The sequence below is a fragment of the Choristoneura fumiferana genome, chromosome 13, assembly GCF_025370935.1.
Source record: "Choristoneura fumiferana chromosome 13, NRCan_CFum_1, whole genome shotgun sequence".
Lineage (NCBI taxonomy): Eukaryota > Metazoa > Arthropoda > Insecta > Lepidoptera > Tortricidae > Choristoneura > Choristoneura fumiferana.
The window spans coordinates 19684817-19712816 of NC_133484.1; the positions used below are offsets into that span (position 1 = coordinate 19684817).

Below are 28000 nucleotides of genomic sequence, written 5' to 3' on the forward strand. Positions count from 1 at the left end.
CACAGTTTTTTTTTTAATATACGGCTACTTACTATTTTTGGTAGGATTGGTAGCAACAATTTTTTGTACGCAATCTGTCTAATTTCATAAGACTGTCAGGTTGACCAACCTAACACTAGATTTTTTTACACTATGCAGGCTAATTTTATAGCAAAAATACTTGTGTTACCTCTGGTCGTGCAATTAAAAAAAATCTAAAACAATGCAATAAAGGATTTTTCATAATTTTTTTCTGCCCTGGGGCGAAAAGTCCCGCTTTGTGCTGGGTATTTAGTACTATTTAGTGCGGTTATGATGAAATTAAAGCATAGTTGGAAGAAAACTTTTTTTTTATGCCATGTATACTGACCGTGGGATTCTCAGTGATGTGCACGTGTCCGTTGAGCAGTGGCTCGCCGGCGGCGCCGCCGTTGGCCAGCCGGCCGCCCACACTCTGCCGGCGTCATAACATCTTACACACAACTCACACTGCCCGTAATCCAAGCAAATGGACAGGCTGGACTGCCTGGGCCCTATTTCACCGCGCTGACAGGTGCGACTACTACTTAGGTACCTACGTAGGTCATAGGCCAGTGCCATCGGCATCTATGTATAGACTGCATGTTTCTTACATCAAACGGGCGCACAAAATTTGTTCACAGCGCGGATTTGTGAACCTTTAACTATAGTTTGTTGACGTCTGTGACAGGGATTAACGTTTTGAACTTTAGTAATTTTCACTCATAGTCAAAATACCGAGTAAAGGTGCGACCAAACCACTGTAAAAAAAACGGTGACGGAACGGAATCGCAGTGACGCACCGTATGCGCACCGTTTTTATCGCATGCTCTCCACACCGCTGCTTAAAATACGGAATCGCAGTGACGTGCCGTAAACTTCAGGACTTTACCGAACAAAAGTCTTGTCGTTTATGGCCCGTCACTGCGATTCCGCACCGTTTGCGTATTTTAAGCCTCGGTGTGGAAAGCATGCAAAAAAAATGGCGCGCATACGGTGCGTCACTGCGATTCCGTGCCGTCACCGTTTCTTAAGCAGCGGTTTGGTCGCACCTTAAAGGCTTTCGCCGAGTAGAGGCTTCGAGAAAAGTATGGTACGGCCGTGCCTTTTGTTTTGCTTTGCTCGACTTGGCGGGGGCACTGCCGTGCCCCCAGATCACTCGTTATACTCGTATGTCACTGGCAATTGTCAAGTCGGTGAAAGAGGGGCCTTGGGGTCCCTAGCTCTAAACTACGCCGAAGTTACGCGAAGTTTCGTGGTTGATATTACGGACGTATTTGGATGGGTTCTAACTTTCTATCTCATAATCAGAATCTCGTATCGCATAGCGTCTTGGATTTATCCAAATAAAATAACGAATTAATCATTCTTTATTTGAAAAATGGTAGAATGATTTATTTGCGGATAAATTGCTAATTCGCACAAAATCGTGACTTATTAGTTTATTTGTATGATTATTCGGATAAACAAAAAAAATAAGAGTAGCATTAGAGAAATTGCTCCGAATTTCCATGTGCTATTCATATTTTTTTTTATTATTAGGGGGCGTTCAAGTACTCCGTAACACAATTTATGGGGATTTTTGACCGTGACCTGTACGGTGAAGGTAAACATCATGAGGCACCTGCACACACTTGCGAAGAAATTAAATGACACCAGATACAGGTACAGTCGCCAACAGATATTTCGGAGCGACCGATGAACTGGGACTCCTCTAATTAGGCCTTTGACACAACACTTTGAACATTTCGAAAATACAAACTGAAATATAGATACACAGAAAAACTAGAAAAAGAGACCAGCGCTGGGAATCGAACCCAGGTCCTCAGCATTCCGTGCCGCGTGCCATACCCCCACACCACCACTGGACAGGAGTACAGACACGAATTTCTTCTATGCACCACATATCTCAGCTTGTTTGTTTCTTATTTAGTCACTTAGGCAGGCCCTAACCATCCATTGATTAATTTTAATTGACGCATAAATGTGAACCCGTCTCCGTCTATTCGAGCAAAACAAACAGTGACGGCATCATATTTATCCGTCAGATAAATTTAATCAATGGATGGTGAAAGAGGGTCGTATGTATTTTTTTGGTTTCATGAACATAATCATGCTCCATATAAACTCAATCAGTTGTTATTAAAATGTTATTATAACATACCTTCATTTCTGAGCTCTCCCCCTCGTGACCTTCAGTGGGAGACACGTTGCGTCGTCGAGACCTGGTTAGAAAAAAAATGGTTAGTTATCTATTTGAACTTAATTTTTGTAAAAGTCGATAATTTAATAAGTTTTTGCTGATTGTGCCTTTGCATCCCCCAATCAAAAAAGTCAAATTCAAAGTATCTTTATTCAATTTAGGCTATAACAAGCACCTATGAATGTCAAAAAAATCTACCACCGGTTCGGAGAAACCTCTGTTGTTGAGAATAATCCGGGAGGAAACTCAACAAGGTATAAATATATATTACATTTTTTAACACAGTAGCTTAGCTATTTGAAGTAAGGGATCGCCAATGCGGATCGGATCAGAATTATCCCTTATATAGCCTTAGATGTTAATGTATTCTTGACAATAGTTTTAAATTTTGTACCTATCTGTTTGACCAGATATATTTTTTGAAATTTTATGGAATGGAAAAAAAAGCCGTGGTGGCCTAGTGGTTTGACCTATCGCCTCTGAAGCAGAGGATCGTGGGTTCAAACACCAGCCCGCACCTCTTGAGTTTTTCGAAATTCTGCGAAGCAATTCAATGGTGCGCGTGAAGTTCGCAATTCGCATTGGACCCGCGTGGGAGCTACGGCCAAAGCCCTGTTATTCTGAGAGGAGGCCTGTGCCCAGCAGTGGGACGGATATAGGCGGGGATGATGGAATTTTATTGGCTTTGTCTAAGTCTAACTGGACGCCCCATATGGCCGCTGGCCTTACCTGGCGGGAGACTGCGCTATCTTGCGTTTCCTCCAAATGCAGAAAGCCGCCACAGCCAATAGAAGCAGCACGCACACTAGACACCCGACACCCACGCCTGCCAACAAACACTTTATTAATGAACAATTAAAATTAAGGTAACGGAGTCATTAGTGATTTAGTTTAACCAAGGGCATCGCCAGGGGGAGCAGGGAGGGGCAGGTACCCCCCCCCTAGAGATTTAAAAAATCTCATTCTCCATATCAACTTGCAAGTGGGCCATCAGCAGGCGACGCAATTGAGATTTTTGTTTTTAATCTTTTTCTCCTATCCTTTATTAGGGTTGTTTTAAATGCTGTGTAGATTAATGTGATGTATTGCGCTGTAATTACGTAAACTAAGTCACTATATTTGTAATTTGGTAAGCATGCATTATGTTATGTTACTGTACCCAAATTAATGAACTAAAACAAAATAAATTAAATAAAATGTCTAGCCAGACGGACAAACAGACAGACGGAATACAAAGTGATGCTATAAGAGTTCTGTTTTTACCAACTGAGGTACGCAAACCCTACAAATAACGAAAATGCGAGCGTGAGACAATACGACCTGACCATTACTTTTTTTTTTAATTTGCCAAGGAAATGACAATTCTCACATTAATTAAAATTCGCACGGAAATGACATTTTCCACAGAACTAAGATCTCCCACAGAAATTCCTGTTTTAGTTCGGCGTAACGTCAAAACTTACCAATAGATATGGCAGAGACGTCGTGCGGGCGCGCAGGTATGGTGAGCACCTGGCTGGGGCGGCCGGAGCCGGGCGCTGTCACTGTCACGAACGTCGGCAGCGAGGCGTCAAGACCGGCCAGCTGGAACAACATGTAAGTACAGATCGATTCACAAAAGCTAGAATCACTGATGTATTAAACTGTAGATCCACAGTCGCGCGTCCGAATATGTCCGAGCCAAATGAGCGCCACTTTGGTAAATGTGGCCTTCTTTTTTCTCAGTACCTACGTTGTTGTCAGTGCAAGCGTAACGATGCCCACGTGCGTCATTAAAAAGTGCAAAAATCACTCGCGAAAACGGAACAAATCTGATGGAATATCATACTTTCAGCGAGTATTTGTTGTTTTTTCTATTAAATTCTAATAATCCGAGAGAAATATTGACTTAAATTAATTTTAAAGCCATTTCTAAATTGCTTATTAAAAGATAAACGTTGCCAGAATTCCACAACATTGACAAATGCCTTGTCTTTGTCACACGCACAGGAAAGCATATCAGTAAAACGAAACAGATAAACAACAGAACATGGAACAAAAGTGTAGTGGAGTTGCCGTCACTCTATTTTATTTACCGAGTCGCCTAGCAACGGGTAGCTATGTCGTTTGAATATTTACCTTGAAGTTTGCGATTTTAATTATGTTTTATAAAGCTTCGATAATATAATGTACTGACTGTCTGACTGTGTGGTTTTTCGTTTTTGTGCAAAATTAATAAAGCAATTTATGAACCACAAACCTCAACTTTGATAAAGCGCTCGCCAAACCTACACCGTATTAATCACTATGTTTACCCATTGTTTTTTACACTAAAAAAATCATACTAAGTATTTTAAACTGTTTACAAGGTTTATAATACAGTTTACAATTTATTCACACTAGTCGAGCTTCTTATTATTTAATTACACAACATACGAAGTCCGAAGAATTTCCCGCGAATGAACTGTGCTGACAGACAGCCTGCAATTTTTTTTTTGAGCTGCGCGCGGCGTGCGCTGGCAATGGTTTTAGAAGCAAACAGCCAGAACCAAGGAGGATGAGAATTCAAATTGTTTTTTATTCGAAATACTTGCACAAGTGCTTACATTTCGGCGATATTTTTAGAAGCTTTTCTGTAGCTTGCCCTGTTTGCTTATTTATTTATTTGTTTGTTTGGGTCAAATCTTGGAAGCTAAATTTGACCCACTTCCAGTGGTCCGATCGACTTGAAATTTGGCATACTTATGTAAATTTGGTGACAATACAATCTGGTAGTGACAACTTGGTGGTTCTGTCAGAATCGTCTCTGCAGGAGGGAACTCCTCAATAGTTAATAGTACCGGTTTGAAATTTGGTACAGATATGTAGTTTAGACGACAATTCAAGTACAGTCAACAAAAAGTACATTCGGCAAAAAAGCTTGTATTAAAAATTAAATTTTTAACAAAAACTTATTACAAGCATTATATTTATTTGCAGTGTAATGTAACTATGTTTGCTTGGTGTTGCTCAAATTTGAAGTGGATATCTTCAACCGATTGAGCTGAAATTTTACACGCATGTATACTTTAATCCGATGACAATGCAATATTATTATAACATGGAGTTGATCTGATGATAAAGCTAGCGGGTGACCATAGGAACTCTGTGATAAACGACACGACCACATCGAGTTTGGACTCGTTTGTCGTCTTGACGAGTACTTCGGTAACCAGGGGCATAAAGTAGGTCTCTAGGTGCAGCGTTTCGGGCTGTGCGTTGATATATCAACAGTCAGTTCTTTCGTAATCAGTACACCGATGCAAAACAGGGGCAGGTGGCTAGTAGATAATATATATAATTTATTATTTTAATTTATATATATATAGACAGTGCCGGATTAGTCCATAAGCAAATTAAGCGATTGCTTAGGACACACGTCTTGGGGCACCATAAACAGCACCAAAATTTTTTTGTTAGCACATAAAAGGTAAGGCTGTTTGAAAATCCGCTCGCTCGTACCTCCCCATAATCTCTATCGTATGTCATAAATATAATATTTCGTCGTAATAAATACTTATTTAAAATATCGATAAGGGGGGGGGGGAATAGGCGTGCATTGCTTAAGGCATCAAATAATCTTAATCCGGCTGTATATAGATTATCTCAAAAACGGGTTAACATTTGGACTAAAGAAAATTAGCTTAAAAGTTACCTTTCAAATTTTTTAAAATTTAATTGACAAAAACTTTTTATTACGAAAGTCCTCTCCGAAAGCTCGTATGCATTCTTTGTTCTACAACCTAAATTCGTCCGTCTTAAGAAACGTCAAACTCATCCAAGCAATCTTGCAACGTCGCCTTCAATGTAGCAAGTGAAATTAATCCCTCTGCCTTTTCTGATAAGGCTTACATTCATATTCGAGCATGCGTATGTGAAATTGTGGAGTTAGCTGTCAAGTGTCAAGCGTTGTGGAGTTTTGCCGCTAGCGAAATTCAACTGTAATAGAGTAAAGACTAGGTTCAAATTTCGTCACGTAATCTTTCTATTTGTTTGTGTGGTGGGATCAGTGTTTCTACGCACACGTAAATATTTTTATTAATTGTGGAATATGGCCGCTAGCGAAATTCAACTGTAACTTAGTAAAGACTAGGTTCAAATTTCGTCACGTATTCTTTTAATTAATTTGTTTGGGTGATGATTTTATTTGTTACACAAACAAATAAATAGTTCGGACATTCTTTGATGGGGATTTTGTTTGGCAATGTGTATCTACAGTTTAATACATCAGTGGCTAGAATGAATGAATAGAACGAAAGTCACTTAGACATTTTTGTAGGAAAATGACAGATGCATGATATTTTCACATTTGTGAAGTGTATCCAAATAGGTAATACACATTCATTCACTCATTCAATCCATTCATGCCAGCTCTCGTGAATCGTCCTGTATATACGATGAGCGTTCTAAAAAATAAATAAATATCAGAATACCGGATGGCGATTTGTTAGATTATTTTCCCATAATATTTTTTTCTTTGCAGCAAAATTTAATTTCGCTTTTTTTCACGAATTTTATTTTTACAAGCCTGTTTTTTTCATGAAGCTTATTTTCACATTCGCATTCTTTTTGTGTCGCATTTTTCCCCAGTCGCGTTTTTCCCCAATCCCAATCGGTACAGAAACAGTCTCGACGGAGCTCCTATCTTGGGTGGTTTTGGCCCTTCGGGCCGATGCAAAACTAACATAACCTAAACCTACCTATAAGCCGTTAAGCCTGGTTTTGTGGTTTAGTATTGGGATACATAAGACTCGATGGGAAACAGGAGCTAGGTGATACCAGGGCTCCATCGACACTGTTTCTGTTTCGATTGGGATTGGGGAAAAACGCGACTGGAAAAAATGCGACTCAGAAAAAACGCGAATGTGAAAATAAGCTTCATTAAAAAAGCAGACTTGGAAATATTGCTTTCGTGAAAAAAAGCGAAATGAAAATTTGCTACAAAGAAAAAAGGATTATAGGAAAATAATCTAACAAACTTTTGTATGAATAATACGTATGTTTGCTCTCAGGTCTTGGATGTTTAATATGTATTTAAGTATGTACCTATCTATATAAGTATGTTTATCCGTTGCCTAGTACCTATCCATAGTACAAGCTTTGCTTAGTTTGGGACTAGGTCAATTGGTGTCAAGTGTCCCGTGATATTTATTTATTTATCACGGGACACTTGCCACTAATGAGGGCTATCGTTTTATGTCTCACTAGATGGCGCACTGTTGCGTGAGGTTTTTAAGTATGGCTTTCAAAGTCTGTTATTACGGGCGTGAAAACAAAGTTTAGATTAAAATCATATTTAATACACTTTAAAACCGTACCATAAAAATATCGAGCATGCCACAGTGTTGCATAGTCCCCGTTTTGTTCGGAAAAAAGGGAGGACAAAGGTTTCCGAAAGACAAAACTGTCTCAAAACCAGACATTCATAGCCCCGTAACGCATAATTGCCATAATTAAAAAAATATTCACAAAATTATTCTAATTATAAATAAACTCGCGTAGCTCTTTGGGTATGAGATTGACATTTCGGAAACCTCACGCTACACTAGCGCCTCTAGCGGCGAATTCATTCGCGATAGCCCTCATTGACCTAGTCTCAAAGGTAAAGTAAGCAAAGCTCGTGTTATGGGCACCCCGACCAGCACCAATATATCTGACACAACACAGCGTGCAAGTTTGCCACACTACATACAAAATTATCTATTACTGCATACATTTGAGGACCAGTATATCTGATGTGACTCTATTTCTAGGCCTGCTAAGACGTGTCAGATGTTTTTGCACGTTCCGCTGTGGCAGATATTAATGTGGCTGATATAATGTGCAGGTGACTGTACTAGGTAACGGATAAACATGGTTAAAATGACAGCTACATTCAAACTTTATATATTGTATTATTATTATTCCCCCTGTAGCGACTCCTAGCGCCATCTAGTGAACAACAATAGAAACTCCGACCATGTTCTACATCGCGCTATCGAAGTTTCTCAACGCGGTCGCATATATACAAGTTCCGACGCTCTTCCTTCGGACTTCGGTCCCCAGGCATAACACCCGCCTGGAGAGAGATCTCTCTATTGGAGCTCCCCACACCCCTAATGGCGGCCTTAAGGTTATATATTGTATTCCAATCCAATTTATGACAAGCGTAAACAAAGACGCCATTAACCCGGCCATAGACATTGTAGTGATGCGAAAACCTAGAACCTATTGCAAAATAATTAATCTGTTCAGTAAATCGATTATTTATTAATTGAATAGATCAACGTATTTTTGTCTATTTTATTATTTACAATACTTGATTTAATTCCAAAGACTGTTTATTCAATTATAAAAGCAGTAACTATTTTTTAATTTTAAGTAAAGTAAATAAAAATCGCTTATTCATCCGCGCATTAACCGATTTTTAAAATGTCTAATTTTCCACCATCTCTACGCTAGTCTATGCTACTACAGATTATACACATGTTTCAATCAAGAAATAACGTCAGATTTTAACGAAGATTTTTCAAATGAAAAATAAATATTGAAATCAAGTGAATTTTGGTGAAAAAAGTGATTAGACATCTAGTTAAAAGACACGAATTATAGATAAATGTGTTATTGATTCGATCCAGTGGTGTTTATACAAGAATTTGGTTTGTTTACACTTTTAATAAATTGAATAGGCATAACGTATACCAAAGAGTCGATTACAAACCTTCGTATTTTTCAAACAAATATCTGCCCCGCCCGTGAACCGAACCCGGAATCTCAAGCCCCGTAGTCGTTCTATAGCCACTGGGCTCTCCGTTCGACAGATCGTCGATCCACGGCAAGAGAAGTGAATCCGCACGTACTCAGTTTAACATACATCGATCAGCTGCACTGCATTGAAGTACTACCACCAAACGTCTATGAATTTGATTGTTGCAAGTTAAACTGATTCCGCTCCGCTTATGATCGAAAATGGGTACTTGTGCAAGTATATCAGATGGAAAACATTTTTTTTAATTTTCATCCTCTTTGGCTGTCGGTGGCTGATTGGCGCAAGACTTTTGCCACGCGCCTTGGCGCGTTAAAAAAATCGGCTGTCAGTGGCACACTTATAGCAGCTTTCGGATTGCTACCACCATCTTGCTCGCTAATACCGGTGGTTGGACCTTGTGCAAGGTCCGCCCGGATTGCTACCACCATCTTGCTCGCTAATCCTGCCGTGAAGCAGCAGTGCTTGCACTGTTGTGTTTCGGCGTGGAGAGTAAGACAGCCGGTGAAATTACTGGCACATGAGGTATCACATCTTAGGCCTCTAGGTTGGCAACGCATCTGCAATACCCCTGGTGTTGCTGATGTTTATGGGCGGTGGTGATCTCTTACCATCAGGAGACCCACATGCTCGTTTGCCATCCATTCGAATAAAAAAAAAAAAAAAAAGCTATTGCGCAGTAACTCATGTAATCTGTGGTCACAGGTTTATCAACAGACCTGCACGTGATTTTCGGTGACGTTGACAACCCGCCATGCCTCCAGCGGCCGCGTGATGTTCTGCGCAAATCGCACGACGCGGGGCCCCACTCCAGACCACGACACTGTGACCCCGTTACTCGTGTACACGTAAGATAAGTCTACAGCATCTGCAACAAATAAAGTCATTATTACAATCATAATCGTAGAACACGCCGCGTTTTATTTCCGTTAACTTCATATTGCTTGGTAGTATCGAACCGGATTACTACCACCAAAGCTATAACAGGATACTGAAGGTAATCGCTGATAGAACAGATGGTTCCATCATGTGTACCTGGGTAGAAATTATGAATTGAAATGCCTCAAATGACTCATTATATTTTATATTTGTATCTATTGCTCTTTTGAAATGAAATCATTATTTATATTAATAAAAATAGCCATTTATTTGCCATTTATACGTTATGTAAATCCAATTTATTGAAAGTAAACAATGACGACATTAACCCGACCACAGACATTTAATGATGTGAAAACCTAGAACCTATTGCAAAATACTTAATCTGTTTAGTAAATCGATTATTTTATTAATTGGATAGATCACAGTGTTTTTGTCTATTTTTTTATTTACAATACTAGATTGAATTCCAAAGACTGTTATTACTTTATCCCAAAGACTATTATATTATTAATTATTATTCCAAATACTACTAGATTTTATTCAATTATAAAAGCAGTAACTATTTTGTAATTTTAAGGTAAATAAATAATAATCGCTTATTCATTCGAGTATAAATCGATTTTTAAAATGTCAAATTTTCCACCATCTCTACACTAGTCTATGCTATTACAGATTATACACGAGTTTCATTCAAGAAATAACGTCAGATTTTGACGAAGATTTTTCAAATGAAAATTAAATATTGAAATCAAGTTAATTTTGGTGAAAAAAGTGATTAGACTTCTAGTTAAAAGACACGAATCATTGATGAATCGGTTATTGATTCGATCCAGTTGGCGTTTATACAAGATTTTTTGATGAAATCGGTTTGTTTACACTTCCCATAAATTGGATTGACATAACGTATATGACATCCTACCTATTCTAGTGCAATTTATTTTAAATTTGACATGTTAAATCCTTACATAATTAAATTTATTTTATTTTACTATGAATTTTGATTTCATTGTTAAACGTTGTGCTAATTATTATTTTATTATGTTTTAAAACTATTTAATTAATTAATTGTTCAATAGGCCTAGTGCGTGCGGTGATAACTTCAGAATTAACCGCAACGATGTCGTTGGAACTAACGCTGGCCCAAGACTTAATGCCACCATAAGGGGAATAAGCATAAGAGAGAATGCAAGTAAATATGCAGACATGTCTCTGCGCAGGGGGCGACACTAGCGCAAACCGCCATGACAACAGTTCTCTTTATATTTTGTGGCCATGACGGATTATGACCAATAGTAGATTGTACAACGAGAGCATAAAACGAGCCATTTTAGCCAAGACGTTCATATAGCCACCCGAGCCGGTACGGCGAGGGTGGATAGACACGTCGAGGGGAAAATGGGTTTAATGCTCGAGTTTTAAACTCTGCTTTTCACTTAGATTGCGAGGAAATAAAATAGCAACAGTGGAAACAATTATGCACTTTCTATGTACTTTTATTTTTTATGCATTATTAAAAAATTGTTTTTTTTTTTTATTTTATTGATTTATTTTGATTGATTTGATTGATTTTTAGTTTTATATAAATTAAAAATTATTAAAGAAATATGTAGAAACTTTTTTGTTTGTGGCTGTTCACACCTGATTACCTTGGTCTTAGACGAAGATTTTATTTTATGCACTAGAGCATAAAAAGTCATTTTATGTCGCCTAGATAAAAACGAACTTTACGAGCATGAGAAGTTAAAAGAGTATTAGTACCTATAGAAAACATGACATATATTTTAGTAACAAAATAACATATTTACATCGCTATATTTCCAAAAAAATAATTGAAATAATATGATATTATTGCATCTTACGGATTTAGGATACTAAAAAAAACTGTTTACTGTTTGTGCTAGTGCTGCACTTTGTCAAGGAAAGTGAAAAGGGGTCGCAATAGTTCCAAGAATGTATAACGTTCAAAAATGAATTTTGACGAAATAATTACAACCACTTTTGATCATAAATTAAATAAGCCTGAATTTAATTTTGTGTATTATAGGTACATATATTAAGTTCAAAATGGAAGCGGTACAAATGATTATTATTTCTTTTGGCCTTATCAATTTTGACAACTTTAACATGGGGCATGATCATGATTCCATTTTCGAGAATATTCTCAATGGATAACTTTCCTTATATTGATGTATTTAAAATCGTCATTTATCTAATTTGACGTATAATATCAAGCGGACGTTCTTCCTTTTTTACTTAATTACACTTTTATTTGTCATTTTTTCTATATGAAACAACAAACTTAGAAAAACTGAAAATGTAAAATAACATATATCTGTTTGAAATAACTAGGATTATTGAGCAGTTTATAATATTATATGGCCAAACACTTGAAAATGAAAAAAAAAGGAAATATGGAAGAGAGATTCGAAATATACCAGTAAAAAAAAACAATAAATTTCGGAATTATAGCTACTAGGTTTTCGAGTATTTTTCAGATTTTCGTATCCTGAAATTCCTAATTCCCTAATTTTGTAACATAGTTTAAACACGAGCTTTGCGGTGAAGGAAAACATCGTGAGGAAACCTGCACAAACCTGCGAAGCAATTCAATGGTGCGTGTGAAGTTCCCAATCCGCACTGGGCCCGCGTGGGAACTACGGCCCAAGCCCTCTTGTTCTGAGAGGAGGCCTGTGCCCAGCAGTGGGACGTATATAGGCCGGGATGATGATGTAACATAGTTTAGTTTATAAATAGTTTTAGTCTAGGATGTTACATAGTATTTATTGCTTTTCCTTGTTATTTCTTTATTGTACAAAATAAAACACATTCCCGTCTGTTCTCACTGGAATGGGTATAGGAAAATTCTCACTATTCTGTAATAATATTCTTAGCTGAGAACATCCGACACCTACGGGGTTGGGATAAATGGGAAAGGGGTCAAGTTTACATCATATAATTTTTTTACTTTGAATTAAATAAAACGATGTGTGTGGTTGCTAATTAATATTTATTATAAAATACCTAAATCTACATAACGTTGCTATCCCTCTGTAGTTAGCAAGAACTAAGTTTTAAAAATCTTCTGTAGTAACATTGCCGTTGTTTTTTTTCGGTTGCGGTCAAAAAAATTAGTGACTTGGAATTAGGTAGGTACAGGACAATTAAATGAATAGAATGATAACACAAGTACATTCAATTACATAAATAGGTTGTAAAAATAGCAGCATTAAAAATGAAATATCTAACAAGAATTTAACCTGTTTTGGATTTTACTTTGATAAGCTTTTTTCGCGATGTCTGATGGCACGGCTGAATCTGTAACCAAATTATAGAACTATCTCAAAATAATAATATGAATATAATTTGATTTGGGTTTAGTTTTAAGGGAAAACTGCAACGGTTATTTAATTTCTTTTGGAAATTCTCATTTCTTTGGCACCAGCTGCCACAGAAATTAGGAATGCACACGTTTTATCAGTGACTGTATAACGTGTTATGTAGGTATGACAGATTAGATAACAGGTGCTTCCATAGACACTAACTAAGCTAACTTAATTTTAATTTAAGATGAGATCTCACACCTTTTCGCATTCAAAAAACTGGGTTGCTTGACTGCTTTTTATTTCATTCTATATTTCGAAAGATAATATCTGCCACAATTACATAGTCCTTTTGAAAATAAAGACTTGTACACCGTGTTATTTTTATTTCCCTCAAGTTCGGCAGAACGGGTCAGTTCATTAATATGAATTACCAGATAATTAACTTCTTTGTCTTTGATAAAATAAAATAAAAATTCATGCTTATATTTTAATATTGTAGGTACGTAATTAATAAACCATTTTTTTATTAATAAAGAGAAAACACATATTAAGAAAAAATAACCATAAATAAAACTTAACTATAAACTAACTACCTAACTTAAAAACTTAATACCTACAGTTTTACATTCATTGTTAATAGTTAAATACGGTATTTGACTATTTTGTATATGTTTTAGAAATTAAAACTACACAATGCCTGTTATCGAATAGAAAAACAATTTTTAAGCTACCTTTACAAATAACAAAGTTATAAAGGTTTGAAATTCAAGATCAGACAGAGAAAGACATACTGGCATGTGACGTCACACGCCAGTACCGCCATACTTGCTGCATAGAGAAAAGCGTTTGAGAAAGAGACAGGTATATAGATTTTTCAAAAAATCACTATAAGTCCAATTTTCAACCGATTTAAATTTTCTCTTCGCTAAACACTGTCTGTATATCTATATTTTCATAATAATATTAAGATATGGCAAAATCAGGAGTTGTCAAATACCGTATTGTAAAATAAACAAACTTGGCAAGTGACATTGACGTGAGACATAAGAGAAAAATCAAAAAAGCGGCCAAGTGCGAGTCGGACTCGCCCATGAAGGGTTCCGTAGCAGCAAGTAACATAATATAAAAGTTTCCTTTACTTTACGATTTATAAATGACATATTAAAAAAACTACTTACTAGATCTCGTTCAAACCAATTTTCGGTGGAAGTTTGCATGGTAATGTTCATCATATATTTTTTTTTTAGTTTTATCATTCTCTTATTCTAGAAGTTAAAGGGGGGGGACGACACATTTTACCAATTTGGAAGTGTCTCTCGCGTAAACTATTCAGTTTAGAAAAAAAAAATATTAGAAACTTCAATATCATTTTTGAAGACCTATCCATAGATATCCCACAATTGTTTTTTTTTTCTATTTTTGTGTGAAAACCTTAATGCGGTTCACAGAATACATCTACTTACCAAGTTCTTATAGTTTCGGAAAAAAGTGGCTGTGACATACGGACGGACAGACATGACGAATCCAAAAATCCACATGTTAAACTTTCTTTTGCTAAATATGTATGAATTAAAAACGGATTAGTTACGGACTTTGAAAAAACGTCATAACGACGTTTGCTCTATTTTACTGCTAATAATTAATTATCTTATCTTGATTATCTTTTAAACAGTAAGAGTTAGGCCACTAGTGTCATACAGAAATTAACTTCATTTGACCTGTAGATTGTCCCCTTAAAGTTAACGGAAATTAAAAATAACAAGGTGTGTAGTACCAATGTAGAAGTTAACGTAAATAACAATCGGCCAAGTGCGAGTCGGACTCGCGCAAGAAGGGTTCCGTACCATTATCTATACAACATTAGACATTAACAAAAAACCGGCAAAAAAAACAATTTTGTTGTATGGGATAGGAGCCCCCCTTAAATATTTATTTTATTTTAATTGAATTATTTATTTTTAAAGTGATTATACAACTAAATATTCTGTGAATATTTCAAGCTACCTGTTGTCGTTATTAATATCAAGCAAAAAACGGCAAAAAATCACGTTTACCGTTTATTAGTATTTAGTGTTATTTATTTGGCACAAACATAAAATAAATAAATATGGTGGTTTACGTTTACACACGTTAAATATTTATTTTTTTTCTGTTTTAGTAATACATAATCTGTGAAAATTTCAAGTGTCTAACTATTATGACTCAAGAGATAGAGCCCTGTGACAGACGGACGGACGGACGGACAGACAGACAGCGAAGTCTCAGTAATAGGGTTCCGTTGGCATCCGTTGGGTACGGAACCCTAAAAAGACGATGTATCATTATTACCATTATTACAATATTTACCTTGCTTCTCCGAACCGTGCACCACAGCTGCGTCTGCGCAACACACATATTACCGTGCAGAACCATTCTCCCTCTTCCGCATAAAACAATAAATGTCACACAGTTCGACTGTCACAAACAGCACAGAATTCTAACCCGTTTCGAACCCTCTACGAGTTCATTCACAAAACTTAACAGACACAATAATTACGAAATATTAGTTTAGTTTAATTCTATTGAAATATAATGTAAACAATTACTTTGCTTTGACCTCCGCAAAGTAACGCCTGATTCACTAATTTTTTTTTTTCGTTAGCCATTTTCTATGTCCCACTGCTGGGCAAAGGCCTCTCCCTCGGACTTCCAACTTCCCCTGTCGGCAGCTAAGTTTTGCCAGTCGTTTCTGAATGCGTCCAAGTCGTCCCGCCACCTCCGTCTCGGTCTGCCGCGCCGCGATTCACTAAATTAGATTTTTTTATTTTTTTATTATTAGTGATACTGACCTGGTTCGTTGTTTATGATAGGCGGCACTGTGATAATCTGACTCTGCGCCGGCGGCTCAAACCCGGTCACCATCAGGAACGTCGTCTCTCCCGGCTGGACACCCGTTATCTGGAAACAGCGTTACCTCGTTACTACGTTACCTTGTTGAGTGTTACCTTTTTTTGCTAGATTTTTTAACGGAAATTTTCCGTTCCACATGACGTGTTTTGTTACGCTTTGAGCATCTACCAAACGCATCGAAAAAAAGTTATCAACCGAAACATAAAGGCGCGGCCATAAGCAAGTCGCTCGACGCTCGTTTCCAGAGATAAATTTGGTCACGTGACATTTAGCGATAGAGCTGAAAATGGTGAGCTTTATCGCTAAAAAAAAAACCTTAAATTTCGGAAAAAACACTGTATTTTTTTCATTCACTCCAATTTCTTTTATTTGTACCACTGCCACGACTGCTACTAAATGAGATTAAGAAATCAGCTTCCAAGACCAAGATCATTGCTGCAAGCAGCTATCGTGTCGCTGCTGCTTGAAGCGCCGACTTGACGTTACTTTTTTGAGTCCCGGGAAATTCTAAATCACATTCAAAATGGGATCAAGTGACCAGATTTATCGCTACAAACGAGCGATGAGCGACTGCATGTGGCCGCACCTTAAAACTCTTGACAAACTACACACACTACAAACACACACACATATCGTACTTTTTCTTGACAAAATTTATTCCACACACAAATACTCACAGACAGTCTTACACAGACTCACAAACACACAGATTCACAGACATTCACACACAAACTTATAGATACACACAGACCCACAGACACGAACACACTTTTTTGTGACAAAACCCACTAGGGTCGCAGCTAGCAAAAGGGACTAGTACATACGGTCAAGGACTATAATGAGCCACCTTGGAACCTTTGGCGATGTCACTATGACGTTTACTGTGAAATGGTTCCATGATGGCGCATGAATTAAAGTCCTTGACCATAGCTAGTACTCACGAGCACAGTATTCCCCATGGTGGTGACGAGCGACCACTGTTCGATGGGCTTGTGGACGTCCGACGTGTGTTTGACAGCGTAGCGGCCGGGCGCGCCGCCCCACGACACGCGCAGCGTGCTCGCGTTGATGAACTTGTGGGTGACGTCTTTGAAGTGATGCGGCCCTGGTACAAATTGTTTCAATGAGGGCTATCGCGAATGAATTCGCCGCTAGAGGCGCTAGTGTAGCGTGAGTCTCCGAAATGTCAAATCTCATAGTTTTTGGGTGAGCTACGCGGGTTTATTTATAATTAGAATAATTTTGTGAATATTTTGCAATATCTGAAATTAATTATGGCAAATATGCGTTCCAGGGCAATAAATGTCTGTGTTTTGAGACAGTTTTGTCTTTCGGAAACCTTTGTCCTCCCTTTTTTCCGAACAAAACAGGGACTTTACAACACTGTGGCATGCTCGATATTTTTATGCTACGGTTTTAAGGTGTATTAAATATGATTTTAATCTAAACTTTGTTTTCACGCCCGTAATAACAGACTTTGAAAGCCATACTTAAAAACCTCACGCAACAGTGCGCCATCTAGTGAGACATAAAACGATAGCCCTCATTTAATATTATTCGTTTTAATTAGCAAGAACTTTTGCTCAACGAAGTCTAATATTTACATTTTTGGGTGCGCCAATACGCCTTTAGGTCATTTAATTTTAGGTTTGGTGGCCTCAGGCAACCCCAAGGTTGGTACTTTCCTCTCTCAAAGTCAAAGACTTGGGATAGCAGTTCAGAGAGGTAATGCATTTACTTCGTAGTTTTAGCTTAATTTATATTAAGATTTAGGGGCTGTTTATTAGTGTTAACCGACGATGTGATGCCGTCTCCGTCTATTCGAACAAAACAAATAGAGACGGCATCACATTTAACCGTCAGTTAACACTAATCAATGGACAGTGAAACAGCCCCTTAGTGTATTTTTAAAATATTCAGAAAAATTCTAAAATTCTAAAATCAATTAAACTTCAATTTTAAGATCCTGTAATATGTAGTTGGAAGTGTACTCATATGGAAAAATAAGTAAATAATTTATCATCATCATCATCTCTGCCGCAGGACGTCCACTGTTGGACGTCCAGTTGCTTCGGTTGGAAGCGGCCTGCATCCACCGTGAACCTGCGGCTTTAACCAGGTCGTCTATCCATCTCGTTGGTGGACGTCTTAATCCGCATTCACATGTATATGTCGTGTTGTGTTGTGATGCTCTCTGTCTCTCTCCCTCTCTATAGCTTAAATGATGAAACGACAACACAAGCCGTTAAAACACACTGCATCAGTTAAATGTGAACGCAACCATATAAAATGTATGAAACCGATACCGTTCTGATGTGTCACGACACAACACGACACATAAACGTGAATGCGACTTTACCTGCGGTTAAATAATAAATACATAACGGTCATTTACCTTCCGGAATAGTGACCACGTGGTACGAGAGGGTAGCCTCTGCCGCTTCCCTCCCGGGGACCTTGGTCTGCACTCGCACCTCGTACTCGCTGGATGGCTGGAGGTTCTCTATCGTTATTGAGTTGGTGTCACTGTTAAAAAAAAAACACAGTCAATGGCGTATTTGGCACTAAATAGTTATTTATGTGGCTGGTGCATAATGAGAGGCATTAAAGTACGAGTGTGGTTTTATGAAACGAGCCGAAGGCGAGTTTCATAATAAGATCACACGAGTGTTTTAATGCCTAATTATGTATAGCCGCATACATAACTTTATCTACATGCATATCATAAGTTTTCTATAATATGTTCAGATATGGCCTGTATTTTTAAGTTAGTGTTACTGATAACTAGTTTGAAGTACCTACCAAAGCTTAAATAAAACAGATAATAAAAAACTAAAGTTTTATTTATAATAATTATTATTATCTACATGCATGTCATAAGTTTTCTACAATATGTACAGATATGCATTGTTAAAAAAAGTATTACCGATACTTTAATGTAAACATTAAGATGCACTGTACTTTAATGTGAACATTAAGATGCACCCGCAGATACCAGGTTTCTTAATAAAGGCCATTTGATAGTCGTTTCTGAACATATAATAGCGAAGTTATGATATGCATGTAGATAAACAATATTATGTCCGCTCAGCAATACGGTATCGGTATCGATCTCGCCTCTCACATCACAACCGCTCTTGATCAGGGTCTTAAATGCGTAGGTGTTTCTCTTGATTTGCAAAAGGCTTTTGACACTGTACATATTCCTGCCCTTCTATCTAAACTTGACTCCGTCGGCGTTAGAGGTATATAGCTCTGCTCCTCCCGCCCCCCTAGAAAATCAAAAAAAGGTAGCCTCTATTGTTTGTGAATGTTGATGTACTGTCATACAAGATCACGTATTAGTATACGTTAAAATTTTCACTTGCTTCATAATCTCTCCAATGTACATACTTTTCCCATCCTCTTATACTTTTACTACCCCCCCCCCCCCTTGATTATCGGATGGCGACGCCCGTGGGCTATACGGTCCTAAAAGACTTTATGTCCAGCTGCTGACCTGAGCTGGCACTCTTCGATGCCTTCGACCTTGGTGACGCAGACCAGGAAGTGTTTCTGGGGCTGGTCGGTCTCCCAGCGCATGGAGAAGCCGTGCGCCGTGATCTGGGTCACCTCCAGGTCTCGAGGGGCTGAGACACCGTCGCTGTCAACAAATACATACTAATATTGTAATGTGTTGTATGTTTGGTTTAGAATGGTTAAGACAGGTGTAGTAGTGTACTCAGTCACGCAACGAGCTATGGAGAGAGCTATGCTTGGAGTTTCTTTGCGGGATAGAATCCGGAATACGGAAATTCGTCAAAGAACTAAATAGTCGCCGACATAGCTGGAAAAATATCCAAGTTGAAATGGTAATGAGCGGGCCACATGACTCGAAGAACAAATAACAGTTGGGGGAGAAAACTCCTCGAGTGGCGACCGCGAACCGGAACACGAAGCGTTGGCAGGCCTCCCACCAGGTGGACTGACGACATCGTAGGAGTTGCGGGAAACCGGTGGATGCAAGTGGATAGTCGTCATTCATTGTGGCGTTCTAAGGGGGAGGCCTTTGTTCAGCAGTAGACATCTTCCGGCTGATGATGATGAGTGGTGTACTTGTAGTGTGATACGATTTAATTAAATGGTGGATTAATCCGTGATTTGGCGACCAGAACCTCACCCAGAGTCGGTGGCGGAGTACCAAGGCACGTGCGTCAAGTTCTGCTGCAGCCACGGCAGGCTGCGCGTGCCCAGGACGCGGACTTCCAAGATACCATCCGAGGGAACTGAAACAAAACATGATAGGTTTATAAATGCTTGCGCAGACGCCGACGGACATTGATGACTCACTGCATTCTTAAGCCGAGTTTAGACTTGCAAGAAAAATCTTGCAAGTTGCATTACATTGACCGTAAAGCCAACGAGTTCGTAGAGGTACTTGTACTATTACTTATTCTGTGGTAGAGGTCAATTAGCGCCGCAATGTAATGCAACTTGCACGATTTTCTTGCAAGTCTAAACTCGGCTCTTTAACACGAACGGACTGTAGTACCTACAGTGAAGTCCGTTTGTCAACTTTGACATTTGCATCGATTCGATTTGTAGCATTCGAAGATGGCGGATGTAGACAATATCTAATTTTGCTATTTCTGTTTCTTTAGCTAGTTGAAGTATAATTTTGATAGTGTTTTATGCGGCGATTAACTTGAACAGTGATCCCAAAATTCTATAGGTATTGCTCTCGTGTCTAACATTTTTTAATGCGCAAGTTGTCTCCACGTGGTTTCTGGAATTTTACTATCAAGTTGCAAAAACTACAATCACCGTACAACGTCCCTCTCAACGAGAGTTTACCTTGACACTGGCGAAATTGTCCTATTAATTAGGACAGAAAAGCCATATTTTAAAAGAGAAGAAGAAGAAGAAGGCATTTGCATCACGTTTGAGATTGCTTAAATAATTAAAAGAGCCAATCAAAAGCAAGACCGTAACGTGAAACGGAACTCACGATACTAACGCCATCTAGCGATATTTAACCCGGCAAGAAACCTCCATTGTGCATTTACAGTGATCATTTCTGTACCTTGTCGCATTCAGTCGTTACACAAATTCCGTATGGCTTTTCAAACATGACGTTAAAGTGACAAGGTACAGTACTTTCGCGCAGTCCCACATTCAGGCAACGCGCTCACAAGCCGGGGCTGCAGCTGACCAGGCCCAAGTTCTCAAGCGCCGCAAACACTCTTCTCTTTTAAAGGACTATGAGTTTGCGGCGCTCGCAGTGGAGACAATGGGTCCCTGGTCGGCTGACACGAGGGCCTTCATGGGGGCCTTCTCGTCCCGGCTGATAGAGACCTCAGGAGACCCCAGAGCTGGCGCTTACCTCTCCCAGCGAATTTCTCTAACTGTACAGAGAGGTAATGCCGCAATAAAGGTAATGTGTTGGGGTCTATGCCGCAGGAGGGCCTCGTAGATGGTGTTTTCTTTTTATAGTTTGGTATATTTATGTAGTTTTTATTAATTTTGTTTCCTATCATATTACTGTATCTTGTGTTGTGAATAAATAAAATATTATACGTAGAAATATAGATATTAAAAAAAAGGTACAAAGTGATCACTTATTTGTGACGTTGACTGTACCTACTATCGAACCAACTGAATCGTGACCCACTGCAAACTTTTCGTAGAAAAAAAAAATTGCTTGATAATTATAAGGGAATTCATTATAATTTCACTTACTATGAGAGCGTTCTACGGTGAGTCAGTAATCAAATGGTTCGACTGTACCTATCAGTGCTAATCTGAGTTGGTGAAAAGGAAGAAAAACAAGTGTCGTAACCTACTTGTGAGAGTGTAATTGGTGGCATCAGCGTCTAGGGTAACGTTCTGCACCAAATCCGCATCTTGGAACCGCGACTGCAGCAGCCACTCCACCACCCCAGGGTTCTCCGTGGAGAACTTTTGCCAGGACACCAGTACCGAGTTGGTATCCAGCTTCACTAGCTTGATAGGTACTGAAATAAATATAAATGAAAATATTTGAATCCACGAAAAGCATAAGATTCCGAGATTTTCCAGGGTTGTTACATTTTTGGACAGCCAATACGCCTAGTGGTTTCACCTGTGGACTATCAAGCAGAGAATCGTGGATTCAAATCCGGGCTCGGACCTCTGTGTGTTCTGGTTGTAGTCTATTTAAGTCAAATAGTCATAAAAGTGTCCTCACCAGGATTCGAACACCTCTCTAGATTCATGTTCGGGGGTAACAATATACCCTTGGTCAAACTTTATTACATAAGCGCAAAACACACACAGGACAGCAGCGGGTCGGCAGTGGGTCGGGTCGGGAGTGCGAAGGGCTTATTTACGTGGCTGTGTATGAACGACATCCGTCACATCGCGTCACCCGCCCGCTGTCGGTGTAATCAATACAGCCACATATAAATAGGCCCGCCGCACTCCAGACCCGACCCGCGCCCGACCCGCTGTCGTCCTGTTTGTGTTTTGTGCTTTGTCTTACCTCCTTGCCCCTGGCATACCACGCCTTCAGAAAAATCTGTTGCCATGTTCTTCATTGATTGTATGTATGCACGAACCTGCGGGACAAATAACAAAATATTACATGCTCTAACAATTCGCGTTTAGATAAACAATAATGTGGTGTAGTGTAGATAAAATAATAGAAATAAACAAGGCTAAAATATGTTTTGTACAGATTTAAGGTTAGCTTAGGGATAAGGACGTCCGCGAAGTATTGCCTGATTGATTTACTACTTACCTACCCAAACTTAAACTAGTGTTAAAATTAAGTTTTGAGTACTCGTTCACAAATATTATTATTATTATTATTATTATTATTATATAAATTATCAGGCAGGCAGTTGCAAGCAACTGATAGGTGCCTGTATCTAGCTGTTCCTTGGTTAAGTATTCTTTGTATTGTTAATGTGTTGGTCGAGCCGGTTCTTAAATTGGTTCACATTCAGTGCTGAGACTACATGTTCTGGTAGTTTGTTCCATGTCTTGATCACTCTGTTACACAAGAAATGTTTACGAGGGTTGTTGTGCGATCGTTCAGTAGATAGCTTAAATATAATTTAATAATAACTCTCTCTATATGGTTTAATGAATGTATATTTAAGTAGTTATTGTTCAAAATTTTTAGACATTTGTTAACCCACAATCAAATTGGTAACTAGAAGAACAGGCCTTACCTAGTGTGGCAGTGTAATTTTTGTAAAAGTAGGAACATTTTTTAAATAAATAAATTGATTGACTTATTGATTAATTGAAACTTAAAGAGTTACGTTACCTGGAACTTGTAAGGAGTCAGTGCTTCAGCCACAGTCACTATTTCTTGGGTGTTCTTGTGGGGCTGGCCGGGCAGAGACGAGCCAGGTTTGTCTGGAATTTATAATTATAATTACAAGGGTATAATCATCTGGTAGCAGTATGGTGAACGGTTGTGTTGCTGTGTGATGAAATCTGGTTGAGTTCGAAACGCGTCAGTGTAGTGTGGTGGTGATAATTGGATTTGTGTGATTTATGTGTGTTCTTACGGTGTGTGTACAAACAAAACAAAATTGTAAATGTACTATTTTCAAGTTTATAATTTTTGTTTTATTTGTAATTATGTGAATTGTGTTGTATTTGTTTTTTATGAGAGTGAAGAGGATGATGGCACGTCATGAAGAAAACCCCATTATGATTTATTTACGCTAACCCAAATTTTAAAACCGTGCAAGTTGCATTACATTGCGAGGCCGTAAAGCCAACGAGTTCGTAGTGGTCAATCGAACGCCGCAATGTAATGCAACTTGCACGATTTTTCTTGCAAGTCTAAACTCGGCTTAAGAAACGGGTCTTACTTTGCTTTAAACTTAATAACACTAATGTTCAGATAACATAATGATGATGATGACAGGTTAATAAGCCTCCGCTGTCTGTTATGTTATACATGTTATCCTCCTGGGGTTCAAAGTGATAATACTAGTACATATTGTTAGCAATAGAATTTATATCTTTTGAAAAAGGAATAAAGTTTCATTTCTGTATCATTCAAATTAACAAAAAATAAATTCAACTTTATCTATGAGACATTAAGATTTAAATTTCAAAAGTTAATTTTTGTTGTATGGTGGGTCGCAGGATGATATGGGTACTCTGCGGAACCCTTTAGGTACTCTACGCGCCAGTCCGACTCACACTTGGCTAGTTTATTAATGAGAACTTAAGCCTAAGAGTACATGATATATAAAGGGATGGAGTGGAGGTGTGTGAGTGCACACTACAGTGTGCCGTTAAAACCAAAAGGTTGAAAACGCCTGCTCCACATACTTACAGGCAAACCAAATTATCAGTGTTGTTGAAATATCATCATCATCATCTCAGCCGTAGGACGTCCACTGTTGGACATAGGCCTCCCCCACAGACCTCCAGTTGCTTCTGTTGGCAGCGGCCTGCATCCACCGTGAACCCGCGGCTTTAACCAGGTCATCCGTCCATCTTGTTGGTGTCCTACGCTGCGCTTGCCGATCCGCGGCCTCCACTCGAGAACTTTTCGACCCCAACGGCCATCCGCTCTCCGTGCTATATGGCCCGCCCATTGCCACTTCAACGAGCTGACTCGCTTGGCTACGTATCTCCTCATTTCTGATTCGGTCCCGTAGAGAAACCCCAAGCATAGCTCTCTCCATAGCTCGCTGAGCAACTCTGAGCCTATTTATAAGGCCTAAAGTAAAGCATCGGATCGGAGTCTCGGATCCATATGTCATCACTGGCAACACACATTGGTGTTGAAATATACATTAACAGAAAGGCTATTTGTTGATTATATTTGCCGTGGTGGCCTAGTGGTATGGCCTGTGGCCTCTCAAGCAGAGGATCATGGGTTCAAACCCCGGCTTTTACCACGAGGTTTACGGTGCAGGAAAATATTGTGAGGAGACCTGAACAAACCTCCGAAGCAATTCAATGGTGTATGTGAAGTTCCCAGTCCGCACTGGGCCCGCGTGGGAACTATGGCCCAAGCCCTCTTGTTCTGAGAGGAGGCCTGTGCCCAGCAGTGGGACGTATACAGGCTGGGATGATGATGACTCCAGACCCGACCCGCGCCCGACCCGCTGTCGTCCTGTTTGTGTTTTGTGCTTTGTCTTACGCCCTTGCCCCTGGCATACCACGCCTAACTATACGACCAAAGCCCTCTCATTTTCTGAGAGGAGGCCTGTGCCCAGCAGTGGGACGTATATGTATTAGGCTGGGATGATGACTGCTAGAAAAAAAACCGGGATCAGTCCTTGGTTTCTACCACCGACATTAAGGTACCATCAGCCAAATAAGTAGTCTATCATTTTTTAAACAAGTTCCTTTCAAATGAATAATGTCGCTAAACTCGAACTTTCAAGTTGACAGACACGTCTATTAGCATTATTGTTTTATGACATGCAAACGATTATCAACTCCAGACCACATATTTGGCTGATGGTACATAGATGTCAATGGTTTCTACCAGGGATGTTACGGAGCTCTGATTCCGTTCCGTTAAGTCGGAACTTCCGTTTGATATTAAGCATCCCTTTCGGTTCCGGTTCCGTTACTTTGTGTCAATGCTTACCGCGGCGACTGGACATGAGCGGCGTACATCAAACACAAACAGAAGGCTATCACAATCTAATCACAGTTTTTGCATGCGAAAACTATCATTTGATTGTGATCGCGAGTGTCAGAAACGTTACGCAATAGACCCTCAGGTTTAGTAGACCTACCCTTAACATCTAGTTCTATCACTCAGGCTCCGATTCTGGTTCCGGTACCGTTTTCGTTTCCGATTCCGCTGGTTCCGATAAACTAAACTGAAAACTGGGTCCGCTTTCGGTCCCGATAAAACCACATCCGCTACTTCCCTGTCTACACTCACCTTGCCGCGTGGTATGCACGGTGTAAGCCACAACAGGCTCCTGGGCAGGCAGCCACCGCACGGCGACCTCCCTTGCGCCGACCGGCTCGCACGTGACGCGGTGCGGCGGCGCAGCGTCCGCGCCCGTCACCCCCACCGCCGCCCACGCAGACGACGACGAAAAACTGTTGCTGGCGAAGCATTGGTATATTCCTGGAAACATATTGTCATCAACAGTCATCATCGTTCTTTCAAAATAAAGGTCTAATAAAAGACACAACAACAACAACTGGTAGCATGGTGTACGGTTGTGTCACTCTGAAGATGAGCTCTGGTTGAGTTCGAAACGCGTCAGTGTAGTGTGGTGGTGGTGATAGATGGGTTTGTGTGATTTGTGTGTGTTCTTACAGTGTGGAGGTGGACGAACTGCATGAACACGCATATTTTGCATAAGCTTAGCTATCGTAAGTTCGCGGGTGAGCAAGGAAATTATTAAATTTTAGTTCTAATAAAAGAGTAAAAAAAAAAGAAACTTGCTGACTATATTTTGCGTACCAAATTTCAAGTTGATGCCATTAACTGTGAGGAGTTCCATCCTGCGGAGACGGTCCTGGCCGGACTAACAGGATGTCACTACCAGATTATTGCATTGTCACGCAATTTACATAACTATGCCGAATTTCCAGTCAATCCAACTACTGGAAGTTGGTCAAATTTAACTTGCAAGATTTCATTACAGACAGACAGACAACGGGACAGTTGAAACTAAATATAAGCTTGTAAAAATCACCGTTTTTATCTTAGTTTCGTAACCACACAACTACGCAGCTCGATGCCAAATTTCAACTTGCTAGGTCGTCTGGGAGTGGGTTAGATTTTTGATTTATGCTGCCGCGTGTCTAGATCTATTTAAAAAGCCGAGGTGGCCTAGTTACTCGTAGCGGTTCGACCTATGGCCTCAAGCAGACGATAAAGAAATAAAATCTGCGAAAACCTGCGATGTAATTGAATGGTGTGTGTGAAGTTCCCACCGCAGTGGGCCCGCGTGGGAACTATGGCCCAAGCCCTCCCATTCTGAGAGGCCTGTGCCCAGCAGTGGGACGTATTTAGATCAAGACGTACCTGCATCGTCAGAGGTGACGCTGCTGATGACCAGTTCTATGCGCTCCTCATCAGGTGACTTCCGCAGTCCAATCTGGAAATAAATAAAAATATTTGATACTAGCTTTTCCTTCTCTCACTCGCGTTAAATTTGAGCTAACATAGCCTAATAATAATTTAAAATAACTTTGAACCCCGTTTCAACACCTCAGGAGTGGAATCTTATATTTACTTTAGTTCTAATTGTTAGGTTAAAAACAGAGTTTTATGCATCTATGTTCAAAAATATCGGACTTCCACACAAACTTTCAAGCCCCTTTTGATCCCTTGAGGATTGAATTTCAATAAATCCTCTCTAGTTCCTAATAAACTAAACCCCATTAGAATGCTTAAGTTCCTTGTTTACTTCTTAAAAACAACGCCTCAGAAAAAAACAGCTTTCTTGGCCCAAAGGTTTAGGCTGGGAGTTGTTTAACAAATGAGTCAAAGTAACAGTTCGCTGTTTTTAAAGGAAGATAAAACTGACAAATAAAGAACGGTATTAAATAGTATGCAACCTCGCAACATTTAATTGGCATATACAAGTACAGCATTCGTTACTTTTGTGAAAACCTATTTTCAGAGTACACTGTAATTGATTCCACTCTAGGTTCTCAAGGAACTACTTTCAGATTTTTAGTTTATTAATTAATACCTGGTACAGGTTAGGTAAGTTTAAATCAACTATTAATCATTAACAGGACATATAAAGCCTTATTCGTATTCGTATTGACTTGTAAAGTGAAACTTACCCTCCCAGTGAGCGCCAGAGGCACTCCATCCTTGTACCAGGTGATGTTAGGCGCTGGTCTCCCCTGGGCGGAACACGCCAGCCGGACGGTGCTGGCCCGCGGCGCCTGCTTCGACGACGGCGGCTTGGTGATGTTCGCTGACTGGGTCACCGTCACGTTGAAGGTCTGACGACAAGA

General features: G+C 39.4%; 1 protein-coding gene across 2 annotated transcripts in view; it reads right to left on the reverse strand.

Annotated features, from left to right (window-relative positions):
* LOC141434269 (protogenin-like) overlaps nt 1-28000 on the reverse strand; it is a 169865-nt gene that overhangs the window by 6770 nt on the left and 135095 nt on the right. The window contains exons 8-23 of one of the 2 annotated variants that reach the window (XM_074096661.1): nt 27824-27988; nt 27054-27126; nt 25953-26144; nt 23349-23440; nt 22557-22632; nt 21880-22050; nt 20217-20322; nt 19557-19700; nt 18453-18583; nt 16999-17162; nt 15997-16105; nt 9683-9831; nt 3664-3784; nt 2930-3026; nt 2162-2222; nt 350-433 (exon numbers count right to left, since the gene is read on the reverse strand). In XM_074096661.1, the coding sequence (XP_073952762.1) occupies nt 350-433; nt 2162-2222; nt 2930-3026; nt 3664-3784; nt 9683-9831; nt 15997-16105; nt 16999-17162; nt 18453-18583; nt 19557-19700; nt 20217-20322; nt 21880-22050; nt 22557-22632; nt 23349-23440; nt 25953-26144; nt 27054-27126; nt 27824-27988 (1935 nt within the window). Of the gene's footprint in view, nt 1-349; nt 452-2161; nt 2223-2929; nt 3027-3663; nt 3785-9682; nt 9832-15996; nt 16106-16998; nt 17163-18452; nt 18584-19556; nt 19701-20216; nt 20323-21879; nt 22051-22556; nt 22633-23348; nt 23441-25952; nt 26145-27053; nt 27127-27823; nt 27989-28000 lie in introns of those variants that run through there. The other variant, XM_074096662.1, reaches the window with a different exon arrangement.